Genomic DNA, 12,147 nt, shown 5'->3' on the forward strand with positions numbered 1-12,147 from the left:
CCAGCAGATGGCCTTTGGACTTCATCTGCAACATTGCCTCTTCCTGATTCTCTAGCAGATGATGGTCACTGAACTACAACTGCAACTCTTCCCTAGGTCTCCAGCCACAGGCCTCCCCCCATGAGATGGTGGACTTGCCAAGCCTCTGCAATTGTGTGGGCCAAATTTGTTAAAGTAGATCTGTGTATTATACACACACACACACACACACACATATACACACACACACACACATATATATGCAGATCCTATTGGTTCTGAGATCCCTGATCAATACAATACCAAACTCTACTTTTGAATCTCACTGCCTGAATCCCCAGGACTTCAAATAAAATTTGTATCCACCAAGCTTTAACAAGATTCTGGGCTCAGGACACAATCTATGCACAAATCAGTCATTCCTTTAGAGCTGAAGTCAGACAAGGTGAACTCTCCCAGGGACCTGCCAAACAGAAGGACTCAAACTGGAGGCGTGACCCTGGAATGGAGGCGTGGCCATGGAAAGGGGCATGGACTTCGAATGGCAGAATGAGCCTGGAATGGGGGCATGGACCTGGAATGGGCAGATGGCCTTGGAACGGGGGAAAGGACCTGCAGTGGGGGCACAGTCCTGGACTGGGGGAATGGGTCTAGATTGGGAGCATGGTCTGGGATGGAAGCAACAGCCCTCGATCTGGGATGGGGACTTGGAAGGGGGACATGGCCCTGGAAGGTTGGCAGGGGCCCAGGGACATGGAGCCATGATGGGAGACTTAATAAGAAGCAGTGTAAGGTCAAGAGGCTTGTTCAGGAATCCAGAGCAAGGAGAGAAGTGGAAACACCCATCCAGCAGGCGAGAGGGAGGGAGAGGCATGAGGGAGATCTGACGGACGGCACTGAGGGCTCCTGGCTCAGGCAGGAACACAGGGAGGTCCACGAGTCAGGTCGGAACTGGGAGAGCAGAGGTCCCAGAAGACAAGCTGTGTCTGTTCACAGGTGACTGGAGGTCTCTCCTGCAGGCTCTGTGTTAGGGTCACTGGGGTACTAGAGTTCGCCCAGAGTAGGAACAGGGGCCAGAGGGAAGCCAAGCCCCCCTGCATGAGGCCATGAGGACCTGAGTCCAGTCGAGAGTAGCCCAGGGCAGGATGGGGGGCACACAGCCCAGAGCAGACAGATGAAGCCAGGAGATGAAGGATTAACAGCGAGGAAAAGCATCAGACCACAGAGCAAGGAAATCCACAGAACTCACTCAGCCTCCTTTTCATGCAGAACTAAGCACTGGCTTGATTTAAAGTGCATACGCTGCAGGATTAAGAAGTAAAAGAAGATAAATGCATTTCTGACAAACACCAGAAAGGAAAATCCTACAGTGCTGCTCTGTGCTTGCAGCTTTCCCGGAGCACAGAAGAGCCCAAACAGCGTCGGATCTCATTTACATCACTTTCCATCATCTCACAACCACCACTTGGCAAGGGAGCGCCAGACCCAGTCTCTTCCACTTACGTGCCTCCAAAGATGACAAAACGGAAACCATTCTGGACAAGGAGTTTCCTACCGTCTCCTTTAAAATCACCAGAAGCGCATTCTACCACTTCTCTTAATAGTACGTTTCCAATGTTCCAAGCCTGAGCACTCGAAAGTCTCACTGACACAACTTAATCCATAAACAGATGTTTACCAACCTTCCTGCTGTTGATTTCAGAACTGGGGGTGAAAATCGCCCTTGGCTTAAAATGTGCTCCGAGATGCTTGTCCTGGCGCCAAATTATTCACCCATCCCAAGTCACATTTTTTTCAAATGTAACATAAGAGTCATCCCAGCCAGTCTGCAAGGGTGTTCTTAGCATAGGGTTAAATTTAGTTGCTTGCTACATGACAAAAATATTTTGTGAATGAGAGAAACTGTTTTTAACTAGAGTCATGACTCAAACACTAAAATTCATGATTCATTTGTTCACTGGGGAACAAAATGATAAAGGGGTTAGGTGGGGTACAGTGAGTTTCAAAAGATAAATATAAACACCAAACAGAAATTTACAGAGTTCACCGCTACCTATACAGACAAAGGCTGCTGATTTATATGAGGACCATTTAGCCTCCCTTCATTTCTTTTCATCTTGGTCTTGTTTTTCCTTCCATTGGCCAAAACCCCTACAGTTCCTTAGGCTTCTATTCATAAAACGTATTTATTTCAGAGCCTTTTCATAAATTCTCATCTGTTGTTCCTTGGGTTCTTAGATTCAGAACGTTTTTGAGCTGAAGGGGATCTTAGCGATCACTGGGTCCAACTTGGTGTGTTGTCAGAGGGAGCCTCAGAAACTTGAGGTCACAGGCTCAGTGGCTGACACTCGGGGTGTCACAGGACCCAAGCAGGCAGGACCTGATCAGATAAGAGCGACCAAGCAGAGAGCTGAAGGCCTGGAGAGCAGAGGGCCGCCGGGAGAGCTGGGGGCGGTGGGGGGGGCATGCCTACATCTCCCAGGTTCCCGCGAGATGCCATAAATCATCCAAATTGTTCAGTGATGTGGTCTGTAGACACCAGAATCATTTTGAAATGCTGTTCAGATCAAAACACATGCACACGCTCACACACACATACAAATGTGCACACTCGCTCACACAGGCTTATAAACACACACATGCTCACGCACAAGTACACACATCCGCAAGCCAGGTCCACTCTTGTCCACGCCATGGTCAATCCCCCACAGGCACTCCACGTGACCAGACAGGACTCCGAACCGTGGGTGTTGTTTTAACAGGGGCATTAAGTGCCTACAGAGAAAAGGCTGCTTTATTTCCCACCTAAATATGCCTTCTTTCACTTACGAGGACCAGAATGGCTTTCCTGACAACAGGATGTGAACTCACTTATCCCAATGCCTTAACTATGACTTTTAGTTTATTTACTGTTGTCAAACACATTCCTACCCTTCCTTGTAACGTGTGTTTTTTTTCTCTCTACCTTAAACAATCTAATATTGAGTGAGGCTACGTACTTCCCTCCACTCCAAGCAGCCCCTTAGGGTTCCTTTGCTCTTGGAGTTTTTAGTACATACACTTCATTTTCTCATTCAAATACAAATGGGATTCCAGTTACAATGTAAGACTGTCCATGATATAGCGTCATTGTTCACATCCCGTCCGCATTACTAAAATGTCATTTAAATAATAAAACACGGGGGGAAAAAAATAGGTAAGTAAATAAATAAAAAAATACAAATAAATTAATTAAGTAAATAATAAAATATGAATTTTAAACACTGAGAGTCTCCTAGAACATAAGCAGATTCTACTTCCCAGAGTCCCCAGTTAAACCATGGGCCCAGACTGGTGAGTCCTGGGCACCAGCTGTCTCATCTCATATTTCACAACCAACTACAGTGACAACCACCGTCCCCTGAAAACAGTCGAGGACCAGGCTTCCGAAATGGGCGCGATCTACCCCCCCCAACAGAAGGCCACATTCACACTTTGTCCTCACCCCTCATGAATAAACATGCCTTTATTCAAATAAGTTATCTACTAACTAACTCCAGTAATTCTGATTCAACTTTGAATGGCAAATAGTCATTCTGGCAAGACTGCAGAGTTTGCAATTCAAATGACGGAAGTCTTAATAACGGGGAAAATAAAAATTAGTGGCGTGATTCCTCAGGAGCAGCAATTCCAATACTTTCATGGCAACAGCAGAAAGCGCACATAAACACTTCTCAATTTATAAGCCGGGGGGAGAGGGGTTGTTAGGGTGAGCATATTCAAACATATTCACCTGCAGTCTTCTCGGAGAATTCCGTTCGGGGACCGGCAACCACCTGCTGCAACGCCAGAGTTGACCCCAACCCCAGACACGAAGAGGTGATGTGCCTTCTTCTCAATAAATAACAGTGAAACTGTCACTAGATTAAATGATTTCCTTACATCATCACCATAAACAATAATTATTTGGCAGCTGCCCTTTGCAGGCGTGCCTGCGCTTATGAATAAATCAAGCCGTACTGATTTACCAAGCCCAAGCGGTTCACACGTGGCTCCCCTAACACGCGCTACGATCCTCCGGCGCACTCAGGGATGCGTTCATGCACTGTGCATCTTAATACTTTTAATGTGAAAGATAAGTGCTGATCAGCCCCGGAGCAGGAACACCGCTCTGTAAACGAACGGCCCATTGGTCACGAAACCCAGGTCTGTCCGAAGATGTCTCCAGGAAGGCCGTTCTCTGCTGCTCAGCAGAGTCCCATCTTAACAAAATACGGTGGGGCTGCCACTGCTTCCTTCCACGCGACACGAACGGAGTGATGACAGCCAGTGTTGATTCAAAGATGAAATTCATTTACAAGAGCCGGGCAGGAAAATACAGGACTGCAAAGGATGCTTCAAGCTCGGTCAAATATCACCTAAATTTTTTTTAGATGATTCTCTTCCAGGGCAGTGAGTTCACAAGACCTAACACTACCTGGAGAATCCCAGAGCCACCGGCAAGATGTTGAGCACCGCACAGTGACCAGGAGAGGCAGTCCTGCAGATGGCCTTCTCCCGTCAGCGAGCAAAATCATCCCGAATCCAGCCCTTGCTCAGGCCAGTGGTATTCTGAAGCTGACATCCACATACAGGTCCATCTCTTAGGAACTGATGACTTCCAGTCCTCTGGGTTCCATTGGGGAACTGGCGTCTACAATTCCGTACTGAGTAAAATTCTATCCACTGCAGTCAACAAAGGACCCGGGCACTCATCATAATTCCCCAATCTAGTTTGCCCCTGAATCCACTGAAACTACACCATCCCCAAGAGTGACACAGAAACGTGACTGCTGTGCTTCGTACAGACCCCTGGGCTAGATTTCGATCCATCCTCATTCCAAAACAAACTCCATTCCTCATGCGTATAATAGGAAAAGTAGCAGCCGCTCTTTCCTTTCCAAGGATCACAAACCAAGGCAGGTCAGACTGGAAAGTTCTTTAGAGATTAGATACTATCACCTCCTTATTTCAAAGAAGAGAAAGTTGAGAGGGGACTCACCCAGGAGGCAAGAAAAGAACCCTCACCTTCCGCCTCCAGCTGCCGTGCTTCTGCTTTAGACCACCCCCTAATTCTTGGATCAGTAAGAAAAATCTATCACCAAAGAGCATCCCAAACAAACATACAAGATGTGGGGGGCTGCTTTCATGCGTGTTAATAGTCTGCGATGCCTTTTAAGTTTAATCACGGGAAGATCGACCAGGTACCGTGGCGGGATTTACAATGCTATGGGCTCTCGGAAGACAGAAAGCCACACCAACAAGAATCCTTGTTCAAACACAGATTCGACGACTCCCTCTGGAACAGCTGCCACCTCTGGCTACAAAGCAATAATTATCCTGCACTCTAGCAATCAATAAAGCCCTCTGCCCCATGAACCTGCTACTTCCTGACTTTGTTCTCCGCACTAAAGATTTCCAAGCCGGATCGATCACCTACTAAATTTTTTTAAAGTTCTTTCAAACGAGCCATAAAGAGATCCTCAAATTAGCATAACTTGCGATTGTCTGAACAGGCTTCTCATCTTTCAGTTGCATTAATGGCTTCTCTTTTCATGGGGTTTCCCCATTTTTCATTTTCAATTTGTCATTTTAAGTGTGTCTGTGTCTTGCCTAATAGCACAAAGCCAGCGGGATACAAATTTGATGGTGTTTCCGAAACTGTGACTGCCACCACGTTTTTCAACCAAGCGAGAAAGAACAATTGATTAATCAACTACACCCGCTTTTCTCAAGCAACAGCATGGATTTTTTTTTTTAGCCAAATGAACCCATTAGCTCCTAAAGTGTTACAATTCAGGACCCCGGAACTTCTCTCTAAAACGACCCACGAGAGGGTCTATTATAAAATGAGACCATCTTCCATCGTCTCCAAGGACATTTAAGAAAGTGTCAGATTTAAGAGCAAGTCACGAATGAGACACGCAAGGACAGCAAAAAGGCAAGGTGGCAAGTCAGCAGCAGGGTCTGCCCCCCGGCCCCCCTCCACGCCCCCCAGTGTGCACTGCCCCCGGGACTGACCCACGTCTGCACCCTCAGAACTGGCAAATGGGAACGTGTCTCATTCTCTAAAAGTGCTATCAACTGAAAAAATGGTACAAATGAGCTTACTCACAAACCAGAAACAGACTCACAAACATAGAAAACATACTTATGGTTACCAAAAGGGAAAGGGAGTGGGGGATAAATTAGGAGTTTGACATTAGCAGATGCAAATTACCGTACATAAAATAGATAAACAACAAGGTCCTACTGTAGAGCACAGGGAACCATAGTCAATTTCTTTTTTTTTCCCCCATTCATAAAGGACCATCAAACGTGCTCACACATATTCAAGAAATCAATCATCTAAGCTATAAATAATAAGTAGTTCATTTGTGTCCTTTTTTTTTAAGATTCCACATCTAAGCCAGTATCATATGGTATTTTTCTTTCTCTTTCTCTCTTACTTCACTCAGAATGACAATCACCTTTTCCAAGACATGGAAACAACTCAAATGTCCAACAACAGATGGGTGGATATAGAAAATGTGACACACACACATAGGCACACGCACACACGTGCACAATGAATACTACTCAGCCACAAAAAAGAATAAAATAATGCCATTTGCAGCAACACGGATGGACCTGGGGATTGTTATAGTCAATTTCTTATAATGAGGTATAATGGGAAAAAATAAAAATGTTTACATATATATATATATATATATATATGTAAACATAAAACTGAATCGCTTTGCTGTACCCCTGAAACTAACCTTGTAAATCAAATACACTTCAAAAAAAAATAAATTTAAAAAAATCTGTTTGGTTTTCTACGTGCTTCCCACCCTGACGGTCCTCCCACAAGGAGACAGATTAAAAGTCATTAGAGAAGCCTGTTTCTGGTGCTCTAGAGCACTGTTCAGAATGTCAAGTCTCTAAAGCAACAGACAAGCAAGAGAACCCATCACCAAAGGGAGAACAGGACCCCCATCCCAGGCATCGCTTCAGCCTCCCTTTCCTTCCTCCAAAACCCACAGGAGGAAGAGGCTCAAAGGCCCAAAGGCCGCAGTGGGTTTGACTCTCAGGTTCAGCTCCAACATCTGAAAATGCACCCGTCACCCCCTGACTAAGGTGCCCTAAGGCGAATAACGCCACTCAAGAAGCCACCTTGAACACGCTGGACCATCCTGGTAAACCAGTTATCAAACCCCCACAAGACTCTTCTCTACGAACATCACGGTGGAGGGCCAAGAGGTGGCCAGCCTGTGCTCACCGTCCGGGGGCATCAGGGTCTTGTTGTTCTGCGTGCACCACCCCACGGGGTGGAGATCCGCTATCACCACGTCACACCAGAAGTCGGCGCGCCGGTCCTCCCCGTAGCCACAGTAGCGCAGAAGCAGGAGCTGCCCGCAGGTGGTGATGACCGTGGCCACCCAGTATGTGTCCGGGTTCTTCTTGTTGGCGACTTCCAGTTTCATCCCCGGCTGGAAGTTGCTCTGAATGCTGATCTCAACCTTAAGGAACCAGAAACACAGGAAATCCAGTATTACACCTGACACAGCCCTCCAGGAGATTAAGAGAACTACCAGAAACACAGCACTTGACATTTCTGTTGCCCACCTCCAGCCCTGTCTAAGAGAAATACAATGAGAGCCACTGGCGTGATGTTCAATTGCCCAGTGGCCACTTTAAAAAAAGAAAGAAAAGAGAGAAAATTAATAATGAATTTTATTTAACCCAGGAGATCCCAAACAGCATCATTTCAAGATGTCTTCACTATAAACAAGTAATAATGATACATTTTAGATCTTTCTTTTCCAACAAAGCCATCTTGTTACCAAAGAGAACTTGGGTCCGCTCGCCAGATGTGCAGCAAAGCCGATCTACTGACACTGGCTTGTGGGGAAGGAAAGCAGTGTTTATTGCAGGCGACAAACAAGGAGAACGGGCAGCTGGTGCTCAACAGACCCAAGCTCATGGATGGCCTTCAGAGAAGGATTTTTAAAGGCAAGGTTAGAGGCGTGAGTCCAGGGCGCAGAGCTCTCTGACTGGTTGGTGGCAAAGTAACCGGGTGAACCTTCTGGTTCCAACCAGTCTGGGGTCCACGGGCTGGGGGCTGGCTTGCAGTTAACTTCCTCCACCTGGTGGGGGTTTAGCATGTGCAAAATAACTCAGCGATACAGCTCAGGGTATTATCTACTGCCCTTGGGGAAAACTAAGGGTCCTTCACTTTGTTTATGGCTAAACCATCATTATTTTGTCTGGCGTGACCGCCTTCCCGGTTCTGTTTGTTCGCACTTCGCTGATGGAATCTGCTCTCTGTAACTCGGGGAAGGCCTTAGGGGGCTAACACTTTTCTACAGACAAGGGGCCGGGGACACAGGAGGGTCTCTCCCCAGGAAGGCCCTGCAGGGTCTTGCTCAGTTTCAGTCTCAATTTGGACGGGACCCTTTCCAAGTGCTGGATGGCTCCACGTGGCCAACAGCTACTGTGTGAACAGAGCAGCCTCGGGTTTTCTTTTTTTAAAAATAAGGGTTGTAATCTATTCATATTTGCCAGCCCTCCCTGCAAAAGCAAGCTTTCCAGCCTGGTGAGTGGTAGCATTCTAAAGCTAACACATCTGATGTCCGTGAGGAGCAGCCACTTTAGGGACAATGCGATTATAAACTGTTGGTCCAGGGGTCCAGGGCTGCTCTCCCTCTAAGCCTGGAGGGCAGGCCTGGGGACGTTCTGCACCCACAGGATCGGACACTGTACTAGGACTGAAACGGAGGCGGGAGAGCTAGCTGGATGAAAGAGAACAGGAATGGCCCCGTATGGAGAGAGATCAGTCACTCTGCGGTACAGAGAAGAAGGAAACTGTTGGTCAGTATCTGGTCCCTAAACTGCCTGGAGAAATCTAACCAGGTGGTTCCAGCATCGTGAAAGGCAAACGTCACCATGGCTTTGGCAAAGCAAAATCCACGCTGATGCCCAGTGAGCTTTATAATATTCAGCTCGGGGGTTCACTAAATGGCCACAACCGCATTCCTAATAAACCAGTAATGGCAACATTACGAGTGTCAGTGTAAAACAGGAACTGGGAGCGCGGTCGACCTTTAACGAGGTCATGCAAATTTAGTAAGGTTTTAAATTCCTTTTCAAAAGAACACTTCATCTCCAAAAAGAGTAAAATGTCGCATTGAAAGAGAGAAAGTTCTGGCTTCATAACCCAACAAAAGAGCCAGAAGGAAGCCCAGGTTAAGAAAGTGCCCCCACTTTGCTCACGATAATTCAGGCTCAATCTCCGCCCTGGGAAGTCCAGCGGAGGAAGAAAACGTTTCTCATTATTAAACTGTCATTTCCAGCAAAGCAGTAGTAATACCTAGGAACTTAGGTCCTGGAAACGTAGGCCTCTTCTTGCTAACGGAATATTACCAAAATCTCACGTCTCAGCAAAAATCTGATAAAAACTTGATTTTTTAAAATTTCCTGGAACTTGCCCTCTGCTTGGCAGACTATTTGCATTGTTTAAAGAAACAGCATTGATGAGGGTGATTTTTTTGGTTTGACCCAAGTGTTTTCTGAGTATTTATGGTTATTTCCTGTAATTTGACTCATATGCCCACAAATGGCTGCAACACTTTGAGGTGTCCTTTCAAATAAAAATACCAATTCAGCGTTAAAATACACAGCTCCTGACACCTCTTAAGAAGACATTACACACGTCACTTCCTTGCCTAGTTGGCTGGCTTTTTATTTCTTTGCATCAACCTTACCCTGGGTCAGGCTGTGCTCCCTCAGACAGCAGGGAATACGTCTTTCTAACCTGGCTTTTTGAGGCGTAAAACAACGTTCAGACTGCAGGTCGTTTCTCACACTGAGCATCCACCTGGGTCCCAGCCCCAGATGAGAGGAAGGTCCCACCTTACCTGCAGCTCCCTGTGAAATCAAACTCACTTCCAATCTCCTCCATATTTCTAAGCAACCTTGGCCACAGTTCTCTTTTCTTTTCATTCCCTTTTTTCCAAGAGGCTTGGCATCCTCCTGCACCTCTCCCACCCCCCCCACACAGATCAGAAGGAGCAGGGACGTCACCTACATGTTTGAACGATGTGTGAGGAGCCGCACTGGCGCCAGTCTCTTCCAAATACTCTCCCCAGTTAAAGCCAACTTCCTCCAGGCTTGAGCCTTCTTCTGTTGAGCAAAGAAAGAAACAAACAAAAAAGGAGAAGCATGTCAATACTAGCACAAAGAATGGGGGGAAAAAAGAATGGAAAGGCATTGCCCTTCCCTGAAAACCAGAAAATCCTTCATGCAAGAAGGAAACAAACTCCATGGTGTAGAAGGCCACTGCTGGATTCTTGGCAAAGCTTCCCTTTGCTGATTTTACAGACAGGTGACTCAAGAAAGACATGGAAACACCTGCGTCCATCAACAGATGACTGGAGAAATGAGGGGTGGTATATATACAATGGAATACTACTCAGCCATAAAAAAGAACAAAATACTGCCATTTGCAGCAACATGAATGGATCTAGATATGATCACACTAAGTGAAGTTAGTCAGACAGACAAATACATGGTATCACTTAATATGTGGAATTTTTAAAAAATGACACAAATGAACTTATTTACAAGACAGAAACAGATTCACAGACATAGAAAACAAACTATGGTCACCAAAGGGGAAAGGGGATGGGGGGAGGGATAAATTAGGAGTTTGGGATTAACAGATACAGACTACTATAAATAAAATAGATAAACAAGGTCCTACTCTACAGCACAGGGAACTATACTCAATATCCTGTAATAAACCATAATGGAAAAGAATATGAAAAAGAATATGTGTATTTTATGTTCAACAGAGTCATTCTGCCGTACACCTGAAACTATCACAATATTGCAAATCAACTCTACTTCAATATAATAACTAATGAATCTAAACTGTGCGTAGGAAAAGCCATTTTCTTTTCATATTCTATCTAGTCTCAGCAACTGACAGAGGAGGATAATTTTTGTAGCATCAGAAGATGCTAAGCTGAAAGGCGGTTGCCTTCAACTCTGTCTTCTAAAGCCAAGTGGCTAAAAACTTCCTCCTCCAACTTGACTTCAATAAAGTGGTTTATAATTAAATGTCTGAGAACCAAAAAAAGCCGTCTGCAGAGAAAACCCTTCCCTCGTAGCTCTTCCAGCATCTGAGCCACCCAGGGATCGCGTCCTTCCATCAGAAACCTGCTCCCTGGAGAGAGCCCCTGGGTCCTGCAGCCACCAGCTACCAAGGGTTGCAAGGCAGGTTTCCAGCTGCTAAAAGTCAGGGCAGCAAACCCAAAGAGAAGGCAGCCATTCTAGAAACCCCCGCAGGGTGGTACCCAATGCTCTGCCCACAATTCTGTTCCCCCAAACAGCACCGGGCATCAATTACCAAGTCTGTTTCCTGATCCACTAGCCAGAGGCACCAACGCAGCACCGTTTATTTGCCAAGGCAGCCTGGTGCGCTATCTGCCGGGTAGCTAACTTGTCGCAGAGAAAGTCGCTAATTTCTTCACACCTTTCCTGTCCAGGCTCAGCTCAAACCAAGCCTCCTGTGGGCCCCGCTGCTCCAGCCTTTGTCAGGCACTTCTGACTCCACCAAGAGACCACACGCCATCACAGCGATGCCGTGAGACCTCTGGTGTCTTGGGTAACAGCTCTCCGCTAACTGCTTCACATCACCTCATTTAATCCTGACAGATGGACACTCGGGGGAGTCACCAGGGTCCCATGGCTGGCCAGCCACAGAGGCAGGTGTCCCACGGAGGCTGGCTGATGTGGAAGCTGGGACTTTTCCAAGGCGCCTCGCCAGGTCACTCCTCTGCCTGGAGCAGGCATCAGGCACCCCCACCCCACCACCACCATCCGTTTCTCCGCCTGGAGAATCCACAGCAGCCTACGGGCCAACGTATCCGTCCTTCCGTGCTGGGGAGCGCTGACACCTAGCATCTCGTCAGGCAGTGGGAAGATGCAGGAGGCGGGGTGGGCGGGAGGCAGCAGCCCCCCTCAGGGAGAACAGAACGGGCAGGGCTTCAGGAGCCTGTCTGCAGAGTAGGAAAGGGCTGGGGAGAAGACAGGGGCATATACTCGGCCCCAGGCCCACGTTTTCTGAGAATCACGGCTGCTGAAAACGGAACGGGCTCCTCTGAA

At 46.9% G+C, this 12,147-nt stretch overlaps 1 protein-coding gene across 4 annotated transcripts in view; it reads right to left on the reverse strand.

Annotated features, from left to right (window-relative positions):
* Window positions 1–12,147, reverse strand: part of SFMBT2 (Scm like with four mbt domains 2) — a 150,552-nt gene that overhangs the window by 117,131 nt on the left and 21,274 nt on the right. For all 4 annotated transcript variants that reach the window (XM_031444769.2, XM_031444767.2, XM_064479320.1 and 1 more), the window contains exons 3-4: window positions 10,067–10,161; window positions 7,259–7,499 (exon numbers count right to left, since the gene is read on the reverse strand). In XM_031444769.2, the coding sequence (XP_031300629.1) occupies window positions 7,259–7,499; window positions 10,067–10,161 (336 nt within the window). The remainder of the gene's footprint in view (window positions 1–7,258; window positions 7,500–10,066; window positions 10,162–12,147) is intronic.

The sequence above is a fragment of the Camelus dromedarius genome, chromosome 26 (genome assembly GCF_036321535.1).
Source record: "Camelus dromedarius isolate mCamDro1 chromosome 26, mCamDro1.pat, whole genome shotgun sequence".
Lineage (NCBI taxonomy): Eukaryota > Metazoa > Chordata > Mammalia > Artiodactyla > Camelidae > Camelus > Camelus dromedarius.